The sequence below is a fragment of the Apteryx rowi genome, unplaced genomic scaffold (assembly GCF_003343035.1).
Source record: "Apteryx rowi isolate R43461 unplaced genomic scaffold, aptRow1 scaffold_296, whole genome shotgun sequence".
Lineage (NCBI taxonomy): Eukaryota > Metazoa > Chordata > Aves > Apterygiformes > Apterygidae > Apteryx > Apteryx rowi.
In genome coordinates this window covers 1,011,308-1,038,444 of record NW_020449374.1, presented here as the reverse complement: position 1 = coordinate 1,038,444, position 27,137 = coordinate 1,011,308, and the positions used below count along the sequence as shown (strand labels likewise).

The 27,137-nt window shown below is 37.0% G+C and overlaps 1 protein-coding gene across 1 annotated transcript in view; it reads left to right on the top strand.

Moving 5' to 3' along the window:
• Window positions 1-27,137, top strand: part of NELL1 (neural EGFL like 1) — a 246,135-nt gene that overhangs the window by 107,627 nt on the left and 111,371 nt on the right. Inside the window, exon 12 of the mRNA XM_026069412.1 lies at window positions 25,615-25,737. Within this exon, the coding sequence (XP_025925197.1) occupies window positions 25,615-25,737 (123 nt within the window). The remainder of the gene's footprint in view (window positions 1-25,614; window positions 25,738-27,137) is intronic.

Here is a 27,137-nt window from a genome sequence, read left to right as displayed (position 1 = left end):
TTGGGATTTGCAGTATAAGGCCTTTATCTCCGAAACAAAGGAATTATACAAAGCTTGTTAATCTCAATAGAAAAATTTCTATCAAGTTGATTGTGCTTACATCTGACTTTCTTTTCTGACAATGAGAAATATGTATGACAAAGGTTTTTGCAGATCTTGGTTTCTCCTTTTTAATCGAAGTGTGTATTTTATACTCAAGGAAATAATATTTTAGCATTTCTCACTTCACTATGGTCTCATTTTTTCACTTGTGCTGAATCTTTTATAAATGTGTACATATTGATTGGGAGAAAGCTAATATTTTATTAATAACTATTGACTCTTGAGTAGCAATTACTGTATACAAGTGATCAAAGAATCTCCTTCTGAGTGATCTTAGCTATTGAAAAGACCTTGGGACCATGGTTCAATGACGGGCATCTGTTCTTTGTTTGAAGTGGCTGGGGTTTTGTGTAAACCCTGTTTAGCCGTGCGTTTTAAATTGTCCTGCTCTTGCTCTGCTAGTTCTACAGCTTCCCAGAGAATGTTAAACATGTTCTTCAGCCGAAGTGGGGCAGGGGGCAGAATTTCTCTTGCTGCAGAGGAGTCCAATGTGATCTGTGCTATGGGATGGTCTCATTCTGGTTTTAGAGGATTTTGTGTTCTGTCCATGAACAAGAATATTATGGGCAATATTTGGAGGTGAATGCTATTAAGTCTGATAACCTAGCTATCCTAAATTTATGTCTAGATGTGTAAACATCAGTGAATAGCCGTAAGTCTAAAAGCACTGCTTTTCTGCAATGTTTGTGAAATAATTTTAAGGAGTGTGGAGGAACAGCAGCTAGCAAGCTGACTTGCTTGGTCCTTAAGAAAGGTAGCCTTTGGGAGTAGGGCCGGGAGGGAGAAAAAGAGATGCTTTGATCTATCACTTTGTAGTTAATATTTTCGTACTTTCTACTGTAGACTTTTTGCCTCCTAGCTATGCTTCAGGACAGAGAAAGCTTGTCATTAGGAAAAAACTTCCTGTGTAGTTATACAATTGTATATAATAATTACCCAAAACAGAAATTTGTGATTCTCTCAGAAATAACTGTTGCTGGTTATTGTCACAGAATTGGGACAAATGAATGGCTCGGTCTTGCAAATCATGTGTTTCTATTAGATTAATCTGTTGCCATTTTTATTTGCTTGGCTTTTTTCTTTCCAGAACTTATCAGTAAAGTTCACTTTTAGAAAATACAGTTGCATGCTGTTAGGCTGAGATAATCAGGAGTTTGGGGAAAGCTGAACTTTCCTGTCACGGCAGATGATAGTAGAAATGGTCAGAAAACAGGGCTAACAAGCAAAGGATAAGGATGGCCCCAGGGAGAGATCTTAATGACCCATAGGAGTAAAATATTCTTATTCCTATTTCATCATGGCAAAGAAAAGTTTCCATGCTACAAGATATTTTCAGGATTCTAGAGATTTGGTTTAGTCTGCTTCTTGCTTCCTGCAATAGCGTTTCAATTACACAAAATTTACTGCATATAAGCTTCTATAATGCTGAACTATCTAACTGAAACCAACACTTGCCCTTTACGCTAGTTTTGTGGGGGTGGAGTTTCTTTAAAGATGGAGCAAATGTTGACATCATTATTCTCTGAAATGTCTGACATAGCAAATTCATCTTTGAATGATAAATTAAGAATGTGCATGTGTATGCACATATGCAGTCCACAAAGGGGCAGAGGAGCCCTCTGATCTTTGGAGCCTTCATTTCAGAACCCAGTTCTGAATTGCATCCCATATAGGCCATAAATGTGGCTTTACAATAAAGCAAAGACATTCCAAATGTAATCACATTTCACCATAATATAAAATGTCATTGTATTTATTGTATGTGCAAGGAGAAGCTACTCAGTGCAAAGCTAAATAAATGGGTTTGTTCTGTTACTTCACTCTTTGCATACTTTTAAGAATCAGACAAACCCTATGATCTTGGATGGGGGGTGGGAAACAAACTTTGTGGCTCTGCAGTGTACAGATGCCCTTCATAATAGAACAGGGAAAAGCATAATCTTGCTATACCATTGGGCATCCCCCTGTCCTTCATAAGCTCTTTCACGMGTTGCCCTCGTTGCACTATCAGGAACAGCAGGTTGCCCATGCAGAGAACAGTAGTGGAAATCTCCTGTGGGTTTTCTCCAGTGCGCCGAGCAGGCAGCTGGCTGCTGCCTGGCGCTCCTGCGTCAGCCACGCTCTGTGACGGGGTCCACCGCGCTGCGCAGCACGCTGGAGCTGCTGCCAGGGGGCTGGGGGGATCATGAGATGCACCAGGTCTTCAGCAGAGGTGCCRGTGCCTTCGCGTTTCTGGGACCATGATGAAATCCCAGAAAAAACATGCTTATGATCTGAGTCTGGACCCCAGTGTGCCTTTTGAGGAGCGCCGACCTATAGTGTGGACATCAATAGGCTGAACTTATTTTGTTACCAACATGACCCCATTCATCTTGAAGTACAAGGTAGTTTAGTGTATTAAAAGCATATTCAGTTCTCTGTTTCTCTGCCTAGCATGCTAAAATTGCCTATTAGGATCTTTTGATCAGTAATCATCGCTTCAGGTTTTAGGAAAACAGACTTATTTCACTCAATCAATAAAGATGCAAAATCCGCAGTTCAAGTGACTCTGCTCTTCCCAGATGTGTTTTCTTTAACTGTTGCAAGCTCAGATAAGATATATAGGAATTGGCATCTGATGACATAGGTTCCTTTGCATTTTTCATTTTTGCTTGTTGCTGCTGTTAGAATTGAACCACTGACTGGGATTATTGGAAGTAAGAAGTTAAAGGCTTAAAGAAAAGAAAAGAAAAATTCTTAGCTGATGTGAAATGTCTGACAGCAACAGGAATCACGCTTCTTAACAGAATTGTTTGCTCTCTGCATGGTGTACTGGTCAGAATAAAATGTATATACACAGAAACACATTTTGTCTTCGTGGTTGAAGCTGCTTTTGATTTGTTGCTCTAAGATTGTTGATTTATTAAAAATAATCTATGCCATTAGACTGCTTGTCAGGATCCATAAATTGGGTTAGGGACCAAGGGCAGTTATTACGCTTTGTGGATTTTGTTTTTGCATCCAAGAAAAGAAGATAATTAATTCAGTAATGAAATGAGTTCATACCACTTTCGAAATATGGAACYGTTACCTGATATTTTTTCTGACTTTCATAAAGATATTTGTTTTCTTATGTTATTTCAAAGGGGTTAACTGCCTTTATTGTCCAACTTTTCTGTTTCAATGGAAGTCCTAACAGAGTTAACTTGTGGTGTTAAGTTTAAAACAAATTAACAAAGTAGAGCGAAGTATAGGAACTAACGCTGCATGATGGTTAAGTACTTAACTTGCTTGGCATATGAGTACATTCAGACAGCTCTTGAAGGACGTTTACAGATCAATTTTGAATACTGTGGTGTAGCTTGTCACACTTATATAGGTTTTCCAGCAACAGTTGGTTTAAGGATAACAAGTTACCAAAACAAAAAGCTGTTATTCCTGTTGTATTAGCGTGATGCAACTCTTAACAGTTCATGATTTATGAACTAAATAAATAAAGACAATACCTAAATATGCCTGTACAGRAGGTTTGTGTAAGACTTAAGTAGTGCTTAAGTCATTGGAAAGATTTTGAAAGCTACTGAGATGCTGGTTGCTACTGGATGCTACTGCAGGCAYGTGTTGGCTCTCCAATCAAAAGCAAATTTGTCAAGTTGGATCTGAGCCTGCAGAATGTTAAGAATTTAAATTCCCTCCCTTCCTGAACATGAATGTGGGTTGTCAGCACATCTCCAGAAGGACTTCATACTATATATATTTTAGACCCTCCTTAGCTTTGAACTTTTCTGTTTCTTCTTTCTATGTGATGCATGGGAGTAGACATTAAGCAAGTTTAAGTGGTGATTATGGGCATTAACTCCATAAACAGCTGGGGCTAAAATTGTTAATATTTTAGTCTTTTAATATCTCAAACAGTTTTTTCTCTAAAAGGATTTAGATTGAGAGTGCAAGCTGCTTTTTGCACAGAGGCTGTCAAAATTGTGACAATCCTTAATAAAGCAGCAAGCCTTGAAATAAATTTGTACCATGAGAAATTGGATGAGGAAAAGTTTGGGGGTTTCTTGGCAGATCAAAGTCACGTCTTTTTTTGCAGTGTTTAAAAAAAAGAAGTCACGTTCTAGCATGGAGGACTTTCTCTAATGATTTCTTTAATGAATCCTGCTTGTGTTTCTCCTTGTTGGCAGCTCTGTGGCCACAATAATTCTGTGTGCAGAAGGGTGGTCCTACCTTATCTCTGCTTCTGTGTATTCTGAAAATAGCACATTGGGCTGACCCTCTCTGAATCATTTATTTTATATTCTTCAGTTAAGTCTTCGCTTAGGAATATAAACCTAGAGTCATTTTTCTAAGCTGTTCATAGATTACGGAATTTACATAGGTGGAGTTTTTGACCTTATTTCTATGCTCTTTCTATTCATTATTGTTATGAATCCCTGGAATTAAAGATGTTCATTTTTGCAGAAACCAGACTTGCAATATAAGAAAAGATAGTCTAAAAATGAGGTTGATACATTTTTCATTATATCATGTCACATTGTATCACAACTTAATATGATGTACCTTTTAGAAACAAACCTTACAAGGTATGTGATACATACTATAGAGAGAATAACCCAAACTGCACCTCTCCTAGACTGTCTACTTGGTATAACAAGTAGTTTGAAATGCTGTAGAATTACTGTACTGAATAGAAGTACAGCACCTTGCACAGGCTAATTTATACTGCAGCTCAAAACACCTATGCACGCTCTTTTAAGGTAAGCATTGCAGGGACTAAAAYGGAAAGTACTCTGCACTGTCATAAGATATTTAATAAATTTTGTACAGTTACTTGCTTTGCCTAAAATGAAACACTACCATTTTTGTTCACTGAGTATGCTAAATATTTATACATCAGCTGAACACATTAGCCCTTTCTAGAGCAAAACAATCAGAAAATTCCCCTTACTCAAGGCCTCCTGACAAAGAAAATGCAAATCCAGTCTTTGAAGACCTTTTGCCTTCAATGGTGTCCATTTTTGGGGTGATTCATAGGTAAACCCTGCACTCTATTTTAGCTAAGAATCCTAGAAGCAGCAGCAGGAGTGTGCAGTGTGCTTCCAGATTTTTCTCTCATGTGAAGCCTGCTCGGGTGAATTAGAGCAGTCCTTTATTATGGCACGAGGTACTTCAGCTAGCCCAAGATGAGGTCAAGAGACGCAGCTTCTCACTCTTCCTCCTCTCCCACAACCAAACTGTCTGCTGTCAGCTGAGCTCATGAAGAACAAATAATAATAATAATAAAAAGTGAGCTGGAAGGCCTGTTGCTATATATATTAATCCTGGATACCCATGTTCCCATGACACCTGCGCTCTCTTCAGATAGCAGTCTAAAGTCCGTGATTGTTTCTTTTTCCACATAAAATTCATTGCCTTTTTATTAGAAACTGGCATGTGAACTGCAGTTGACCTAGTATTAATTTTTTGATAGCAGTCGAAGTTGGTTGCCTTAGAGAAAGTGTAGGCCTCCATGCAGCTGTAGTATATCATAGGAAGAATCTCTTTCCTTCGTTTCATCTAATGATCATTTTTTGCCTTGAACCATGAAAATCAATAATTTTGTAATTAAATCCTAGCTAGTAAAGCTACTAATGTTATTCATGTACATAAGAGGTGCTATTTTGAATATTATTGGTCTTAAACACAACACTGTCTGAAATTTTGATCAGTTAGACATGTTCTGTAAAATGAGTGTTTCTATCTGTCCATCTTGATATTTTTCCTTTTAATTGCATCAAGCAAGCATGAGTTTTTTCTAATATGGGAGAAGAGAATTTTCTGCATTCTGTTACTCATTTTACATACCTTTGTCATTGCTACTATTCATTTTCTTGTAAGTACTGAATAATCATAATCTTTTAAATCTTTTTATTCCTTTCTTTAAAGAAAACAAATGGGACCTTCCAAGGGAGAAAGTTAAGTAGATGCATGAATATTATAGTAATCTCAGAAAAATAATAATTTTTATCACTTTCATGCTCCACAAAGAGGAGGATAATTGCTTCTATCTGTTTATATCCTTTGAATGCTATTTGTTGGTATAATTTCAATTGGCCACAATACACTATTTTCAATATTCTTGGATTTTAAGCTCCAGTAGAAAGATGTGATTATTTAACAGATGTTATAAAAATAAAATTGCGTCTGGAAAAAACAGGTTATTATGAAATATCTAATCCGATTAGGTGAACTTGATGTGACTTAAACTGATCTGTTAAAACCAATAAAGTCAGAGGAGAGTAACAGCCAGAGAGTATTTAACCATAACAACAACAATAATTGTAGTCCTATGATATTTTCATTTGAATCCTTCAAGATCCTTTAAGACAAGAGTGTAGTGAGCATCTTAATATTTTTGTGAGTCGGTTATCTTAGTTTTACAGTGAAGCACAGATTACACATGAAATCCTATTGCAGGGATTTTTTTGCTTCTGTCAACTTCTGTAAACTTCTCTTTTTTATTTTTTACATGCAGCTGTTCAAATGTTACCCCTTGAACTCTGTGTAACTGCAGCAGGAGGGGAGGAGGAGTTTAGCCTCAGTGAAATATCAATTTTAGACATTGTGTAATGATGTTGTCTATGTTTTTCTGTAGTTTCTTGACATTTGTGAATCAGTGCTGATAATGATGTTGCTGGTTCTCCTCTACTTTTCAAGTGCTGTCTCATCTTTCTTTTTTAATAACTGAAAAAAATATATAGAACTTTGTAAGATATACAGTTGCTGTTGTAGACATATATCCTTGTATTTTTCATGTTTTTGGTTGTCACTGCAAAGTATGAACTTTTGTTTTATTTTATTTTACAGGAAGTACTGTTAAATATTCTGTCTTTGTTCTTAGTTCATTTTCATTCATGTTTATTCTTTCTGAACTTGAATATTACCTTAATTTTTTAAAATTCTGAGTTCCATGTTACTCAGTAGCCCATTTTTAGGAGAATTTAAAATTCTTTACATTTTATTATATTACACTCCATAACTTTGTCGTCCTTCTCTGTCTTTTCCTATTGGCAAATGAAACTAATCTGTATCGTATTCCCCTGCCTCTTCCTCTTTCTGTGTACAGCTGCTTGAAATCTGAGCATGGGATTTCCTCCATGATGCATGTAGTTCAGAAGGACCCCATTTTCAGGCTTTGTCTGTTAGTGCTGTTTATTATCTTTTAATCCTGTTTTATTTCCATGGTTGGCCCAATGGTTATCATACCAGCGCTGATCAGAGATACGGTGATCTCTTCCAGCCTAGGCAGAAAATGAGAGAGCACTCTCCCAAGATGAGGTGGTAATCCTGCTGTAGTTAATGATCTTCTTTTGAGACCTATATTATTATTATGCAACTTACATTCTGCCTTCTCAAGCAAGACATAATGCTTAGTGAGCATCACAGAAAAATAACATTTCCATTTTGAAAGGGATTTTGAAAACCTTACAACACAAATTCACAGGCTGTAGTATGCCAAGTAAGCTCTAGTATGCCAAGTAAGTATTTCAGAGAGAACAAACCTAAAATATGAATTTTCCCCGTGAACTGTTCAGAAAGAGAATGTAAAATAGGACCATAAACTGAAAATTATCACTGTTTTTTGTGTTAGAAACAAAAGATCCAGATTATTTTGAGTCCAGAACTAATCATTGGTTCAGCTAGTCCAAATATACCACTTCCTACGAATGCCTGGTGTAGCAAAGTTTCAGAGGAATACTGAAGTTAGAAAACGCTCTGCATAGTTGACCTAGTTGTTCCTCCCCACGTGGAGTTCTTCCCTGTTGAATGATACCAGGCTTCTCCTAAGCCATCACTTATCCATTCTAACCATACTCAATTTTTAATATTTTTTTCTCCTTTATTGTGCAACAATTATTTGTTCACCTTTCACTGGGAAAGGAAAGAAGGGATCTCCTGATGCTTATTCTCCCTATTTTTCCTGCTTGTCACTCCTCCAGTAGGGACTSATGAGCTATTTTGGGCTATTTCAAAAGGTCCACACCCAGACACAATTTGTGTTGGAATTAAGAACTTGATACTAGGCAGCATTATGCGTTGTCATTCAGGTCTCCCATAGGGTCAACTCAAGCAGTAAAGATTGCTCCTGAACTTTACTTCCTACTTTGCATGGCTGCATTTCTCATCCTCTTTAGAAATGCAGCAGTTTTGCCAGTGTTGGTATGGTCACCAGTGTTGGTATGGTCAGGACCGGTTGCATATCGTTCATCTTTCTCAGTGTGATTACTTTTTAGGATGCCAAAAATGGATCAATTACATGAGCTCTTTCTGGTTGAAAAAGATTACTTTCCTCTCATTACCAGGGAGTTAAAAGAATCAATACTGTATGTGTATAATTTTTCAGCTAAAAGGACTATTCCTGGTTGACCTTATCTTGCCTCTTGTTAAATATTTGAAACACATTTCTATCCTATTAATTTTCTAAATTGCACATGAACCCAGTGAGGTGTGCCCCACAAGATGACCTGTTGGGTTATAGAGGTACATGGTATCACATTGAAATTCCATTTGTGGTTCCAAGCAATTGTTTTGTTAAACTAATTTGTTTCACTTGTCATCTTCATCACATCGTCACCTAGGAGGCAGGGTCAAATTAGTTTCAAAAGAAATCTTTTTTGCTCCTTCCACATTAAGCTATTAATGTTTAACTATTCAAATTACTATTAATTTTTAACATGTTAATTCACTGATCTTTTCCTGCAGCATTGGAGTGCTTGTAACTGTTATGCATAGGAATCCTGCTTCCGTCGTTGTAAGCTAGAAATTGGATAGAAGGCTCCTTGCTGACGTTCAGTCTGTATGTATGGAAGCTTGTGGCAGGAGATTTCCTCTGGGGAATTTATCACCGTGATGCCACAGGACCTGTCTGTATGCTCAGATTTTCTGAGGAGTAGCTAAAATCAAAAGGCCCATAGTCTTCTGTGGGAAAGGGTTATTTAATTACTGTAATGCTAATTTAGTGCTGATCCCAGCTCTTGTACAACATAGCTCTGGGATCCTTTGGAGACGTATACCTCTTCTCTACTATAGTATTCTCTGTTGTAAAATGGAGCTGGCGTTTGTCACCTGTCTCACAAAAGTGACACATGAAACACAGATCAGTTGTGATTGTAATTGGGTTTGAACCCCTTAGATGAAAGACRTTGAAGAACTGAAGATATATTCTTTATCAAAGCTATGTGCAAGCTGCAATTATATTGCTTCCTTTCCTTTTCTGCCTGCAGGACACTGCGGGGCAGAGGAACTGGGGGAATCTTTTTCTTTTCCTCTSTGTACCGGGGAGGGTTCTAGGAAATAGGCAAGTGAAAACACAAAATATCTTTCAGGGATTAGAAACAGAAGCTGTAGGAGGATTGTTATTTGTTGTGTGAAGTATGCCTTGCACTTAAAAAATAAAAGCATTTGATCCTTATATTTCTTCTGATACAGAAAGATTGTGAAGCTTTTGTCTGGTTATATACCTCCTGACACCTTCTTCCCCATAATTTCAGTGTGGATGTCTGTCTAATGCTTAACCTGTGATAATAAGTCCACATCTATCACTTGCCTAGCAGGCTTTTGTCAGACTTGTTTCAGCCATTCCTTGTATTGTTATGTGATTACCAGCAACCCTTTCCAAATTGTCTCTTGGTTATTTGCTATCCTTTGTATATATGAGCTATCCCTGAAATGTCAGTTGTGTTCCAGTATGTCATAATGTTTACCTGTCACCTAACACTGACATATGTCAGGTTTATTTTAGATTTTCACTTTGTTTCAAATGCTCCAAATTCTCCAAAGCCACTCTTCCCCACTCTTGTCTCTTGGTAAACAATTTTGTTGTATTAGATGAGTTTTGCACTGACATAACACCTTTCTATATATTGCTTTACAAAAGAGGTGGTAAAAGTATCTTTATCACCAAGTCTTGCAGTCAATTAATAAGACAGACAGGAGTGAAATTCAGGTTGTGCCAGATGTTCCAACCCCTGGATCAAGCTTTCTCCTCTGCTGGACCTGTGTGCACTTTAGCTAACAGTCTCATTGCTGCCCTTTCTGAGCTTGAGTGTTCTTTATAATCCTGCTTTTCTTTTCTGGAATTTATGCTGGAATTTTATTTTAAGCCGCACAATAGCATGTGATAGACACAGGTACACTTCTTCTATGGAGGTCATTTTCCTTTGTTTTCTATCTGTTTTTTAATCTAGCAAGGATAATCAGATCATGGATTTTAATTCACTTTCTTTCCAAATGATATAGGAGCATTTTCTCAAAATTTTTCCAGTATGAAATACCACCCTATATATGGGAGTACTTTTTCATTGAAGTCATTAGAATATGGATACTGTTTGGAGTGAAGAGGATGGCAAATTCTAGTTCTAAACTTTTATTTCTGGCAATGTCCACTTTTTACTTTAGTATAAAGACTTCTTTACAGTTGTTTATATTTTTATTTTTGGGGCTAGAGGTAATAAACCTTTGTGGAGAATTGCCTGTTCTGTTCTCCAGATGGGAACATATGAGCAAGGAGCTGAGTTAGGCGGTGGGAGAAAGCTGAGGTTGGACAGCTTGCAGGAGCCAGCAGGCAGCTGCAGAACTGAGGATTAGCCCCAAGACTGCTGGATAAACCCAAGGAAGAGCCTGCTGAAGGGAAGGGACTTGCTACTTTGTTAAAGAAAATGAGGGGCATAGTGGGCCAAAGGACTAGACAGTAGATTATTGGGGAGAAAACATATGCTGTAAAAGAGAGAGAGCTTGGAATACCTGGGAGCTCAGGGCACATGTTTTCATGCAGACCTGAAGAGTTATGCGAGAAGAAGAATATACAGTAAAGTATAGGCCTTTGATACATTTTGCACTTCAAATTTTTACTTAGCATGGAGTAAAAAAGGTTCTCCAGCTGGTATTTCATCTTGATGTTAAATACAGAGAAAATTTCCTTCTGACACAGCCTTTGACTTAAATTAAAATGTTTTTGTATGCAAGACAATGAACAGAAAATTACAGTATTGTCAGAAATTACATGCTGCTTCAGCCAGATTGCTCTGCAAGCCTAACAGCATCATAGAAGCGACACACCTGTTTGCTTTCCTGAAAAAGCAAGCAAAAACATTGGAATTTGTAACTTCATTAGATTTTCCCCTTGAAATTATTCTGTAGTGTAAAAGCATGGAAAATGCAGATATTAAAAAAAGACAGAGAAAGAAAGTAGAAAGAATATACTTTTAGTGTGTCTTTAATTGGGAATACTGCCTGCTCTCTGGCTATGCAAATGTTGATGTTGCTTTTTGTTGGAAGAAAGAGAAGACAATTTTTTGTAAGTTCACCATTGCTTGATTCTCATTTCTCACTTCCTCTGTTCTTTTGTTATGACTCCTATCTCACATTTTCTCGTAAAGCATTCTAATCCCACTGCTGAAGCTTCAGGCTTCCTTCATGATTTGTGGTCATTTAACCCCACTTGCTCTGTCTCATTGGGTGCACTAGTATGTACGTGGATTTGTCTTGTCAGTATGCCTAGGTACACAAGCTTAGTGCTCATTTTATTGTGCCTTCTTCTGTAAATTGGTTTTTGCGGGCATTCCTCACACCTGGTGTTCTGCTTTTCTTAATGATTTCATCCTTTGCCAAAGGCTGGTATCCTTTCACCTCCAGCAGAGGAGCTTCAGGTAGYGCTTGGTGAGTCAGTTACTGGTTAACCCTGAGAAGGGAGCCAGTATGAATGGGAGGCATCTCGTTCCCTCCCAGCCCCTCCTTTCAGTTTCCAGTGCGCTTCTGCAGTGCTCTCCACTGTGTTTGGTGATTTTAGGTACTTCACATTACTGCTTCTRTCCTCCCTAAAATTCTGTGCTAAGGTTTCTTGAAGAAAAGACACCTTTCTTTTATCATTAGTTTTCTTGCAAAATCCTGTACTTAATTCCTATTTTTCTTGGATAGTAATACATACTGTTTGTTATCACTTTCCTGTGACTGCCTATGATTTTTTTCATGCATTCAAAGCATAAATCTTTTACAGAGGATTGCCTGCATGAATTAATATCAATCAACCATGCATTTTTCAATCTAATGGCTCATATTTTTGGTTAACTAACTTTTACTAATTTTTACTTAAGCGCTAAAAATGCAAAATAAAGTTATACTGTGTTTATTCTGTGGTAAGTCAGTCATGAAAGCCCGAGTAATGTACAGCATGTGAATTCCGGTTGCCCTGTCTTTTGTTTCAGCAGTGCGATCTTCATACTGGGCAGTGTTTTGCTGATATAATATGGTATAGCTGCAGCCAAAGAAACTCAGGTTGTGATCTTGTCAGGTCTCATAAGACAAGTAGGGTCTTGTCTGATCGCTATTAGGGTAGATTATCTCCAAGGAGAAACATAGGTGCCTTAGGAAATGACGATTTGCTAGTTGCCATTTCTGCCTATGAATCAAAATTGATTCTCTGTGTGGAGAGGAAATATATTGCTGAAGTTGCACTCTTCGAGAGGTAAAACAATTTGATGACGACGTACCATTTAACAATGCCACAGTGTTTTTGCAAGGCTAAAGGAGTAAACCCAAGGCCAAGCTACAAGGCCTCCATAAATAAGTGCATGTTTGTCCTAGTTAAATGCATTGGGGGAAGGTAAACCACTTAGTAATTTAGCTGCCTAAATACTGTGTTAGAAATCCATCTTTGGGCACCTGTTTTTAAGAATCTTGGTCAGCACTCACTAGTTGGGCAAGCCACAACTAGGACAACGTTCTCTTTACTTTCAGTAAGAAACAACGGTCCCTCCTTACTCTGTCAAAGGCTTAAAATATACTGGAGTCTGTCCTTTTTATAGCATTTGCTTAATTAGAAACTTGGACATAGAGTACGTAAGGGCGCTTATGTCTGCAGTGGAACATAACAGCTCAACTCTGTTTAGCTGTGTCAACAGAAAATTGAGAAAAGTATCCTAAGCCTATGTGACTTTCATATTAGCTGTAATGCGTGCTCCAACACTCTGCAAGCCTTTTCATTGCGCCTTTAATAGGTGTAAAGAAATAATATGTGCCCTGTCCTCATTATACTTGAACTGTTCTATAAAACCTTAACTGTGATTTCATGTGTTCTTGTATCAGCAAATTGACACATCTGCCTCACATGCGATACATTCGGAAATGATTCTGCCTTAATATATTGCAATAGCACTAATAGTCTTTTGTGCAAAGTTGAAATGGGGTATGTCTTTCTTTTTATAATCTGTTTTATGTGGAAGTTAAAGCATCATGGAGTATTGGAAAAAGAGAAAGTCTATTGAAGCTCTTTTGACCTTATATTATCAGTATAAGTTCATCAAGCCATTATGAAATATTGGCTGAAATTGTGTTCAGAGGTTCATTTCATATGTTTAGTGTTAGTGATTGAGATTTCTGCAAATTAAAGCTTACAACTCTTCTCAGACTGAAAATGCCTGAAAGATGAGGTTCTGATCATCATAAAATATGCAGCTTTCACAATTTCATGGATAAAAAGCAGCCTGTCTTTTTAGATTAAGTTATATCACTGTATAAATAAATCAGTATCATATTGCTTTAGGGTTTCTTTTCTGATACAGAATGCAGATATTTGGACTGTATTCAGCTTTTACAAAACACAGAGGCAAAATAAAACTGTATCTTAAGATATAATGGTAATGGGCACCTCTCCTGCAAACTGTAAATTAGGCAGTGGCGACTGCTAGACAAGATCTCAGTTTTTCAGATTGTGTCATTATGTGCAATTTCTTCATTTTCCTAAGTGAATGTCCTATGATATAAAGAATTCAAGAACTTCCTAGAAGTGTTTTTTACCATTCCTTTATCATTAGTGACTTACTGCTCTGATCTAGCTGGAAGTGTATAGTAGCTCTCTGTGTGTGGTACATCATATTGAGTTCCAAGACTTTATTGGCTCTCTGTATGAAATTGTCTGCTTCATTACTATGTTAAGAAAAGCAATAACTACCTAGAGAAATTTGGACATTATGCAGTTTAGAATATTCAGATCAGTATACAATCAGTTTGTGGGTTGGGGTCTGGGATCTTGTTTTTGTGGGGCTAACTCCTGATTACATTTGAAGTCAGTTGTAAAAATCACATTGACCATTTGGGATCAAGCTAAAGGCCATAGAAGATGTCTCATAAATGTCCAGTGCCTTGCTGCTTAACTAATTTGTGGACAAGATAGGATTTGTATCGTAAATTTAATACCCCAAAGTAATAATTGAGAAGACCTTATTTATTAGTGCCCTTCTCTTTAAAAACTGTTGGTGTACATTGTAATTCAGGCGTGATAATATAGCTCTCATACGTACATGTTTGTGGCAGAGCTCAGAACAGAATGAACTTCCAATATACAGACCTGCACTTGAGCCATCGTGCCTCAAGGCCATACTATATTTGGACATACCATATGTGGACATAAAATATGTGGAATTTCTTCTGGTTTCCAGGAAGGAGGAAGAGCGAGAGAGAGACTGACATGCTGGCCAGCTTACTATGAACCTCTAGACATACAGTGCTTAACATTAGATCATTCTGGCTTATAAATCCAATAAGGAGAAACACCTTTAAGATGTTTTGGATCTTGCGAATGACTGTAGTTCTTCAATCTTCATCACCACATTTTTTCCCCATGTGTGCAGTACTGCATTATGTGAACCATTTTTTGTTCCTTTGTGACTTTGCCTTAATCACTGATATTGCTTGGTTTTAAAAACTGGTTTTATATGGTACTGTATTTCATTAGCAATGCTCCCTGTTGCCTTTACCCTGTGCAAAAGTTTGCATAACGAGAAATTCATTCTGATCTATAGGACTGGAAATAGAGCTCCTCTGCACTCTATTACTGTTAAATTTAAGAATTCCTCTGAAGCTTTAACGGTGAAAATGGGCAGTCCTTAATGCTTAGTTTTAGTTTTGAAAGATCATCTGATCTCCATGGAGTTCAGCCTCCATCCTGAAGACTGTAAGTGCTACAGATATACTCCGAGCTCTTTGCTCAGTGAGAAACTGTACTTGCAGGAGTTCATTCTTTTGATGGTATGAACTGGCCAAATCTTCAAAGCACAAAGATAACAAAAGAGCTTTTTGACAGTAAGGTGAGGTTTCTTCCATGGTGGAATTTTTTGTTTGCATGTTTAAGTGTGCAGTATGCTGTCTTCTCCAAACTACTGTAATTAATTTCTTTTCTAGAACTGGTCTGAATTGAACTTGACAGCATGTACCCACACTTGCACCCAAAATTTGGTGGCAAGTTTTAAGGTTAAAAATGTACATCTGTAATGACCCAGTTTCCTCATGTATTTTTGCTTTGTGAGAAGTATGTTGTGATGAAAAGTTTGGACTGCAATGGATTTATCCTGTAGTACAGTCACAGAGACTGTCCTTGTGCATATTGTTTTCAAACAATTTTTTTCTTAAGAACACTTTTCAGCATTAGGAAACAAGACAGCAATGCATCCAAACATGAATAATAGGACTTTCGGAAAGAACTCCACAAAACTGCAGCTAAGCATGCAGTTTAAAAGAAGAATACATCATCTGGATTTCCGTTTTATTATAAGACTGCATGTTTGTTAAAGGTGCATTCTGGAATTTTCATGTATGTCAATACTTTCAGTATTTCCTGTATTGATATGTATGACATGGCAATTCAGTGTAAAAAAAAAAAAAAAAAAAACCCTTGTGTGACTCTTCACATGAAAGATCTAGTAGCTGTTTTTTTGTATTAATAAAATGATTTGCATATTCCTTACTAACCTGACACATCTATGCAGCTCAAACACTTTAAAAGAGGAGGGATATAAAGTACAAAGTGCAGAGAAAATAATGGTACACTTCCAGTGACTCCTGAATTTTCAAATGTTTGACCTAGTTCCCAGTCTGTTTGCTCAATGCAATCTTTAACTTCTTAAAGCTTCTTAAAATGCTCTGATGTGTCTTAGCTTTAAACCTTGTTTTTCAGATGTCTCTTCTTTCTGATTTTCCTCTTTTTCTTTTGCCTTCTTGTTTTCTTTTAGTATTGTGTTCAGAAAACAATAAAAACAAATGTCTTTCTTCCCACTTCCTAACATTTGTTGTATAGGCACTTAACATATATGTGCAAATATTTTATATTATGCTAGCAAGAGATCTGCTTACTCTTTTCTGCTCCTCTTCCTACACTTGCAGAAAACAAAATGCAGTGTTTCCCTCTGCAAGACTACCTATTATGCATCTTGATTTGGCCAAAAGTAAACATTTTTATTGCAACAATTTAAAATTTCCTCAGCACTGCTCAGTGAACTTATCTCATGGAAATTCAAATAGATGCTATTAGTAGTTCTTTATAAAGTAGTGAGGCAGAACAGAGAATCAGAGATAAAGTACCTTTCCCTTGAGGAAAAAAAAAAAGATAGGTATATATACAAACACTCTAAATCAGCCGTTACCATTCAGGGAAGACATCTTGGAATTACTGCAGATAGTTTTTTGAAAAATGKCAGCTCACTGTTCAGCTGTGGTCGGAGACGAGCAGAATGTGAGATCCTTTGGGAAAGGCACTGAGAACCAAATGAAAAATATGATTATGCTGACGTCTTGAATACTGTGTGCGCTTCTGATCTGTCCAGCCCAAAAAGTGGGGGGAGACATGGGTAGCTTCAGTACAAGAGGAGACTTGATAGGCTGGAACTCCTTCAAACAGTAGGATTGCATACACCATGTGCATGSTAGTACACATGCTCTTCAGGATGCTAATAATGTAAATAGCTGGCAGCAAAAGGTCTTGTGTTGATACAAATGAAAATCTAAATGTGTGAGTATCTGATGTTTTATTGCTTTCAAGCATAACCCAAGTTCCACATTTATGCATTGGGCTTATTCACATAATTGAGAGTATGATACGAAAAGGAAAAAATGGGCAATTTACATAACCCTGATAAGATTTAAATTTTTTATTTGGATTCTGTATTTGTGATTGTATGGTGCTTGAAATATAAAAATGGAGTTAAACAGTGCTGTGTGAAGACAAAAACTAAAGGTATGAACTGACCTGAACACTAAAAAGGGCAGATCACTGAAATTTAATAGCAAATGCTTCTTCCTCAGCTCTTTAAAAAAAAAATAGTTTCAACTCAGTACACTTTACAGCTTAGGTTTTTATAGGTTAAATTAAGGTAAGGGTAAAAGGAAAAAAAGCAAGCTGCAATTGGCTTATGAGATGTTTTGTGTACTACAAATGTTTCTGGGAAAATTTAAGTCTTCCCCTCTTATATAATATACATTTTGTCATCCAGGGCTCTTTCTATCTCTGTCTGCATATGCACTATAATCGTGCAGCTTGTGGGATTCTTACTGGTAGGTGCTTTTAGTAAGGTCTGTTTTTTGGCAAGAAACAGTGAGGTCTCCGTGTACTGGAAGCAGAAGATAGACCTTCGTATGTGTCTCTGCTTTCTGCCCCTTGCCAAGGGGAAATAAGGAAGGCTGGGMTTCTCCGTGGATTAGGCATGGGTTGTAAAGACCCAGCCACTAGGTCAGGTGCTGAACTTTCAGACCATACTGGTGCATAGGTGTCATCATTCCCCATATTTGCACACTGGCCTGAGTGACTAGTTTTAGTCCATTTTCTTCTAGAGCTTTCTGGATCACATTAGGTATCTTAAAATTGAGCACATGATTAAGATTACACTGCTTTTGTTTACATTCTTCTAGCAGGTGACTACAAAGAAGATTTCACTGTGGAGTGAAAAACTAAACTAAACCAACTAATAATTAAAGTTGTAGAGGAACAGGAAATTGTCAGACCAGTCTCAGTGATTTTCTCCCTCTGAATGCCAGTTTAGGAACACGAATCTAATTATTTCATCACATGGGTTTCTAGACAATTCTAGGTCTACGCAGACTAGTTTATTACAATACATTAAAACAAAACAGAATAAAAGGAATAAACAAGGATTACATCAGTTGTTTCTTTTCTAAACTCAGTTATAGATAGGCAAATGTGAGCAAAATCTAACTAGGTTCCAGGAGACCAAAGGCAATATTTTAGTTTCTTACTCAAAAGGAAACATTCAAGAGGTTTTCTTCAGTTAAGCAAATACATGCACATTCAGAATTTTATACTCAAATTAAATCCTGCTATTTCTTCCTCATTCTCAAGAGTAGCATATGTCTACTCTTTTAGAATGTGGTCTAAATAATTTGGTGTTTAACACCAGAAGCTGTTCGTTGTCTTACGCATTATACATTACATTACATTACAATAGCATTTCAGTTTTGTACTAAAATCTGTAGATCTGGTATTTCTCCCATTGCTTTATATGTTTAACTGCTCATAAGTATAAAGTCAGAGCATATTGTTATATTGCAGAAACAAGTGGGGCTTTTCTATTCTGTGTCCTGTTCCTTTGTCCTGTTTCCTTGTAGAAATGGGCAGGGTGAGCTTGGATAGTTGAAGTTCATAACRGGCATGGATAAATTTCAGTTTGTTTCTGTAATTTTCATGAGTAGGGGAAAACGCACATTTTCAGGGTTGTTGGGATTCACAATTAGCTATTGTCTTTCTTTCACCAGCTTAACATCTTTGCAATGCATTTTTCTTGCATATACCTTGTTTGATATACGCATCATGTTTCTAATTGTCCTGGTTTTGTGGGAGGAAGTTCTTAATGTGTGTTCAGAATAATGCTTCCTTTTAATAGTCCRTTTCAAAGCTATCCCTTGTGTTTCAACAGAACTTGTTAGGAGCTGAAATCCAGATTCCACTAAGTCCACAATTCTTCCTAAATTCAATTTTTTTGTCTTTCAAAATAGACTTTTAAAGCCTTAATTATTAAAGAGACATTTGAAGCCTAATACCATCCAACAAGTTATTGCTTTTTCCTTATTAAAAGGAATTTTAAAAGTATTTGGAGAGAAGAGTTTCTCCTTTCTAAGTTTCCAAAGGCTGTTGCTTAAGAGTTGTCAGATAGCTAATTAATTAATGAATTAATTTWACATTAGTGTATTTATTCTATACAAATGGCTTCTGTATTAATAAACAGTGGTAGCATCTGATGACCTTCCTATTCTATATGTGAGTTATATCTCTAGTCACGTAAATCTCTTGTAATATGTACCATGAAGGTGTATAGAAATGTTAGCTGTATTTGCAGTTATGTACCCCCAAAGTAGGTAGTCATCTCAACCACTTAAAGAATAACTAAGATTGCTTTTCAGTGATGTTTGGAGAACTGATGAAATCCTTAAAATAGGAAAACCTTTTCCTTTTTGTGAGCAAGTTTAAATTGAGACCTTTTCTTGGCAATGAGAGGTGAGAGCAGCTATGGTAAAGGACCATTCAATGGGATATGTCTCCAGTAATTACATTCCAGGGTCTGTGCTTTCTAGAAGAAGAAAGTCCATATTTAAAAAAAAAGAAAAAAAGTCAACACTCATGCTGAAAAATAAATACTGTATCAAATGTACCTTTTTGATATTATAAACCTGAAATCCATTACAGACTATTGAATTGTTCAAGGGAAAGCTAACCTGATGTTACAATTTGTTATGAATCCTGACCAAATGGTTCTTAGCTTTATTGTGTTGCTTGCTATATGCTTTCAATCTGAGGTTTTAATTTCCTATTTATATGTTTTAGACAAAGTGTAATCCTCACAACCCAAATATTTGGGTTTTGTCCAAACATAATACAACAAAAGAGTTAGAGAAAGCTAAAGCAAAGTAGATTGTCACCTTTAGACTCCACACAAATCCATTAAATCTACTAGCGTTGTCTACTTCAGCAAAGGAGAGCTGAAACGCCCTAGAAATTCTGTAATGCCTCTGAAGAACGCGCTTAAAATAATAAGCACATAAAATATAAGCACAGGCTATCTTTCTTCAGTATCATGGATAGAGAAAGTATGTATTGAAAATATTTCTTCATTAAAAATGTAGATATCTATATTACCTACAACTTTAAGAATATTGAAATATGCCATTTTTTTTAGTACTGACGTTTCTCCTGATGCTAATTTTCAGAACTGTCTAGAACCTTTTACAAACACTGTATTTCATGAACATACAAAAGAAGAGGAGAAATATGGATGTTCCTTAATCTGTATTTATAAATACATGACAAATTCTTTTTACTTTGCATGTGTTGCTCCAAATTATTTTTATGTGGTTGTTTGTATTACACTTCTGCAATACAGTGTGAATGACTTAATACACAGTGCACTACTTCAGGCAGATAAAATCTTTGTACAGAACCCACTTACACTTTTCCTAATGTGGGCTTCCAGCTCATTTTAGCCCAGAACAGAGGGTATTTCTCATGTGCCACAAAAAAGTAGTTATGTGTTTCCTCAGTGAGAATATAAAAATGGGGATAGGGAAAATGTGACAGAAATATGGGTGCCTTAAAGTTGCTGAATTTTGGATTTGTATATATCATTTTCATACTTCTCACTGAAGTGAGCTGCAGTCAGGAGGTTGTGTGTTAAGGATGGAGCAGCTGGAACGCATACCCGTTCGAAGTGTGCAGAAGCACAAGTTGCTGTCCCCTGCAGATGCTTTAACTTCATTAGCAGAAATAGTTACCTCTGTTTTGAAGAAAGCTAAAGGTCTGTTTAAAATTGAAGCAAGTAGGTTCACAGATGAAATACATCATGATCAATTATTCTGCTGTTGCTGAAGAGGCAGCTAATACAGCTATTAGTAGCAGCTCGACTTTTAATAGTGAATGCTCTCGTGACAGATGCAAAGGTTGGTTGTGTCTGGTCTCTGTATTACACAACTGTTGTGTTTTACATGTGTGCACAATAGATGTTGGCTGCTGGATATTGCCGATGTTGGATGTGCTGTGCTGTTTGCTTAGTCGGGGTCAGTCTGTCTCGAGCACGTGCATCAGTACAGGCAGGTGCATTGCAGCCCTAGCTGTCTCTGTCGTAGTCTGGTAATTGTGCTTAGTCCAGCAGTTTCCTACTCATTTTGTGTTACTGGGACTTTAACAGGAAATATGGTCTCTTTTTTTCCATTGGGCTGTAACTAGTTTCTTCTCTGGAATTTTAGGAGAAAGAGATACTGAGCATGCCCTGATGTCAGTGTGACCAGCCTTTTTTTAGTATAAAGTGGTTTTCTGCAATTTGTAGGATGCATTGCTGCTTCCTATGATACAATACACAACTAACCACCTATTTGAAACTATTTGCTGGTGAATTAACTTTTCTTTTTATGTGATTGTTATCTCTGTAAGGTCATGTAACATTGAAACGCATCCTGTCAGATAGCCGTGAGTATTCTAATCAGCAAGGTAAACTGTTTTTGTTAGGTTGCCTGTAAACAAAGCAGAGAGAACTTTAATATTTATCCTTAACCACAGTGCACATCATCATGTAGCTCTAACCATGTAGAAACATCTGTGTCCCCAGGTTCACAGCACTATCAGAGTGGATTTTTGTTCGAGTTCATGCAATTTCAGTTGCCTGAGGCAAGTGGCTAACCAGGGCTGACTTTCCGGTGACAGCTTTTTCAAATGGAAGCTTTCTACAGAGATTTTGTTTTAAAGGCCTTAGTTCTTCAAAACTGAAGCCTTGCTTAGCGTATGCCTAGGGTGCACCCACAGTTGATACGTATCATGGTTCAACAGAATCATGGTTTGAAAACAAAGACCACAGAGGTTTTTGTTTGTTTGTTTTTTAAAAGACCAATTTCTTACCAGTCATCTTTTCAGTGCTTCTAGAGGCAGATGGCCATCCCTGGATAAAGGTTGAGAAAAGAATGAACTTTGTAGTCATTGCTTTACAAGCTGTCTTGGTTCATACCTGAACTCAGGAAGCTCCATATGTAACATGATATTCTTGAGGATTTTGGAAAAGTTCATGAGAGCTTTTGGAAATTCTGGAAGGCTTTTACTGAGACAAAAAATATTAGGTTTAAATGTGTTGTTTGCTGGGTTTGGTTGTAACTTGGTGGCTAGGAAGCAAGGACGCTGATCTGAACTTTCAGAGATGAAATGGGCTTTCACACATCATCTCTGCTTGAAAAAAAAGAAAAATTAAGTAGAAGGTAAATCAGCAGTCAATATTAGATTCTTCATTTTATACAACAAAGTTGGATATTCTTTAATTTTAGGTAAAATCTTAAAATCTGAGGATTTCAGAACAGTGCCAAATACTAAAAATGTTACAGAATGTTCTTGCAGTATTCTCATTTTATAGAGGGAAACAAAAACAGAAGAACTGATGATTTCTCTGGGTTTTCCCCAAAACAAAGCATGGAACATAGGTGGCAATAACCAGAATTCCTGGATGAAAGAAATACTAATCTTGAAAATAATCTCCAGCAATTGCATAAATAAACTAACTTGTCTGTGAGGAAAGAGTGGTGTTGCAATTGTAACTGCTCTTCTAAAATTGTACCTGTTTCTGAAAATGGATATCAATGAGGAATAAGGGAATGAATGTTGGTTCAGGGAGTTGCATCCTACAGTATTGTCCATCTCGGTAAGCTGCCAATTGTTTTTGTCTGTGATTAGAATCTCCTTCTGTCTCTGTTATGTAATGAATTAAAGTCACACAGAGATGGATACATTCAGACAAACTTAATCATGACAGTCTTATTCCTGAGCTGGCTTCCATGGCAGATGTAAACAAATAAATAAATCTGACTTTTGTTTTTGACTTTTAGAATCACCTTTCCTGTACTCACTTTCAGCTAAAAGTGAAATTGTCAAAACAAAATACGACTTCAACATTTTGTCTCAGTTCTCCCCTCTGGTGCTTTAGAATGATGCTGTTTGTGACTCCTTTTCTTGGCTCTCAGTGTCTTTCCCTGCCAGTCTTTGGTTGCTCTCTGGTTAGATAGTATTAACCATAACATTAAAGCAAAACCAGGTTCTGCCTGTTCAGTGCAGAGATTTTGGAAAGTGATCTGTTTAAGAAAGTGATGCTCTCTGCAAATTAGTCATAATCTCCTTTGAGTTTAAACAAAACACACGCCCACCTTCCACCCCCTCTTCCCAATATCATGACCACCAAGTGGTCCAACAGATGATACCTTGTGAGGGAGACGGAAATCCAAGAGAACTCACTACTGACAGAGCCTTAAGGATTTTTTCCATTTGGAATGAAAGATTTTTGTAGCCTGACAGAAAATTGATGCTTTCTCATTCTTATTAGAACTGTAGCAACATCATCTATAGACATGTCTACACCAGGGAAAATTCCTTTCAAAATTCCCATCATTGCAGCCATGCAGCTGCTAAGAAATCTTGGGATTCCTCATACAGATGAGATTCCCTTAGTCCTCCTTGGGATAGCAGCATCAGGATCTCTCATGAAGGGCAGGTTCCCATGGGCAGAACTGTTGCTAATGCTTCAGATTAAATCTGCTTAGAAAAATTGACCTCTGTATTAAGTATGGCTGTGTATTAAGTGTGGCTGTGTCTATGTTAAATCTTTCAGTACTGCCAGCATCTGTGCTTCTGCAGGAGTGGTAAATCAGTAATTTATGTTGTCAAAGTCTCAGAAAAACATAGCAGAGTATAATGTCCTGTGTTTTAGGGCAAAACACAAATAGTACCTTTGGAAAATGTTTTTTGTATACTTGAAGTGATGAAAAGATAATGAACTGATTTTGGCAATTCTTTGAGTAGGAATGCTCTTGTGTGTGTGTGAGCCTAACAGAGGCACACTCGTAATTTGAATGCACATGCATGAAAGCTAATGGCAGTAACTAATAAATGTAGTAACAGGAGGGAGAGATTATGGGGAAGGTATTTGTTTTAAAAGAAAGTATCATTTAAGTTCAGCAGTCCATTACGTGCTTCCTGGGAAGTAGCTCAAAAATGTTTTGAGTGCAACTCAGCAGTCGGAGCACCATGAGACAGGAGTAGGCAAGAATCAGGTTGTGGTGCAGTTTCTTAAAAGATGAGGGAGAGAGCAGGCAGGCCTTGAAGAAACCTAACATTCAGAATATCTAGGGAATCGGAAAATTGGAGAGGAGCTAAGTGAATTACTAAGCAGAGCTAGGGACCAGCATAAACTAACAAGTATAAATGTAAGTCTGAATTTATCAGCTGAAGACAGGCACATTTGAGCGTGTGCATGTGTGTGAAAATTTCCTGCTAAAAGTGAAAAGCGAGTGATGTAGGCTTTGCTCTTTAAAAGAAAATGATGGCAATCCATATCATTTAGCTGTCAAAGCTAAAAATTGAAAAAYAGAAAATAGAAAAATTCATTGAAAAATAGAAAACATATGTCTGATACATATTTTGCAAATAGTTATCAAAGCTGTTCTAGGAAATATTTGGTCTGGAGGGTTCTGTGAAATACACTACTCAAGTCTACATGTGTCTTGAGTTGTCTTGAAATTGGCTCTTGTTATATACTATRGAAAAGTGAAGGCTAATTTTAGCCTGGGGAAGCCCTTTTCTCTCTCATCCTGTTGTCAGCGAAGGGAGTTGTCAACCCTGTTCCGAAGGGGTTAATTCAGGGCATGTAAAAATGAGTTGCTCACAACACCTCTCTCTGTTGTCTTTAGAAGGCTAAATTTAGTCCTTTGTATACCCCTTATTCACTAGAATTTTTAAGTCTATCCTTAGTTCCAGGAGGGGAACTTTAACCTCCAAGTATATGAACACTAACCTGATGATTGTAGTTGTGTAAGTGAAGACAAACGCTATTGAGTAGGATTCCAGATTCTGATTTTTGATTACATCTGTTGTCAAGACCCATCAGATGGTTCAAAGAAATTTCACTGCATCCTCTTGATTCCATTGAGTAAAGCTACAAATACACCAGTACAAAGGTAGTGTTTTTTAAAACATGCAGGTTTTCTTTTTGCAACCCTACTGCATAAGGGAAGCTGCTGGTAATTGCAGGAAGAAGGGAAAAACTTCAGTCAGGTGGCTCACCACCTTTTAACTGATGCTTTACTACAACAAAATGTAGCAGGAGAATAAAGTGCAGGAGCTGCATCAAATTTGGCTCCATGGCAGTAGTTAGAGTTACTGGATGAAAGCAAAATATGGCCCATTTGTCTAGAAGACTCTTTGGGGTCCTGTGGTATGAATGGTGCTCTAAAAATATAAAATGTTGTTATAGTTATTAGGGAAAGATTCAATTCAGCATGCATTTAAGCAAATGGCTGTAACAACTGAACTGTTTTCTTTAAAGGGTATGCTTTTAGGTTTCCCTCTCTTGTGTTTACTTACCTTGTATTTATGCTTATTACTGTTGATGATGGACAATGATGCGAAGGTTAGTCTTCATAGTAGATTTTCCTCTGTGATACTCTTCTTCATGGGCTTTTTATTGTAGCTGTACTTTGCCTCCTCCCCAATTTTTTTTTCCTGGTTTCGAACCTGAATAATCTACTGCCACCATGCACATTGAGTCTTGGAATTGAAGCAGACCCATGGTTGACTCCTACACCAAACTCCCTGTGTTCAGCCATTGTAGCAACCTGTTTTTCAACTTAGTTTTCAAATGTCAGATCATCAAACCGAAAAGCTCACTCTTTCTCATGTCTTTTTTTATCTTGTAGAGCATGATGAATGTGGCAGCGGACAGCATAACTGTGATGAGAATGCAATATGTACTAACACTGTCAGGGGACATAGCTGCACCTGCAAACCCGGATATGTGGGGAATGGGACCATCTGCCGAGGTAGGTCTGTTGCTCTAGGAACATCGCAAAAGCTGCAGACCCTATTAATTTTTTTTGACAGTCACCTACGTTCTAGTAACTTGCGATGGCTCGATTCTGTCAGTGATTCACTGTCCTATTTATCATCTGGCAGTTGTAGTATCCATGGAGATGATGGGAATTGATTTGTGCATAACTTTGTGGCAGAAAGGAAGTATTTTGGGAATGCTAGAAGAAAAAGCCTTTCCATTTATTTTCAATGAATACTGTCATTYCAGCTAGTTTCATTCAGCTTTTAAATGATGTTCATCATTTTATAAACCTGTGGATAGTATGTGCTATCATCTTTAGCTTTTAAAACTTAATTAGATGCCTTTTAAATTAGCATAATTACCTTTTATGCTAACATCAAATGGCTGTGCTTTGACTACTCAGATCAGGATAGTTTTTTTTTTTTTTAATCATTAGCTTTAAAGGTGTGTTTGGTAGACTTCACTGTAATGTAAACAAGAAACACCTGGATTCAGCTATGCTTCCTGTGAAGTGGTAGGTCATTTATTTAGGGAGGTTGTTTTGCTTCTATGGAGCAAAGATATTTTATAAAGACAGAGTATGGTATGTTTTTCTTAAACTAGTTGGCTCAGTGAGGACTGACTGTGATGGAATTATTTATTTACTTATACCTCTTCTGCAATTTATTAATTACCTTGTTTCATAAAATGTTATTTTTTGCCTTTTCTGGGGTTTGCATACTTTCTGATTTTCTAAATAAAATTGTAATTATTAGAAATCTAATTTTTAGGGKTTTTTTTAGTGACTGCTATTGAAATACAGAAATTTACTAGGTAAAATATTCCATAATTAATCTGGGGGCACAAGGGGATAGATATTAATTTTCCAGCACATTATAACTGGCAGAGCAATTTCTTAAAGGGAAGATTGGTAAAGCCCGTTGTTTCAGACTGAATTTCTTCACCAGGACTAGTTTGTCAGCTGCTGAAACAGCATATACCATCTGATTGCTTTTTGGTCTGACTTTATTTGGGTAATGTCCCTATGCACAAGCACGTCATTCTATTTAAAATTATAAAATGATTTGTAATAATTTAATAAGGATGATGACAATGTTATGAAAATTGTGGCCAAGTTAAACTTTGTTCTGTCTGTATTGAAGATAAAGACGTGATACTAGGAATAAATTAATTTTAGTATGTTTTCAATCTTTGATTAGAGGGAATGTAAATTACAGCGTGGACTAATACAGTTTCAGGGAAGTCTGAGTGAGCAGCGTGTCTGTGTTTGACTGTGGTGTTTTTGTTTTCTAAGGTTAATCAGTCTAAGATGAACCCTTAATCATGTTTCTCTGAAACGGGTGTTCTGAGTAGTTCATTCAAACCATGTTTCGACACTTACTTTCTTGA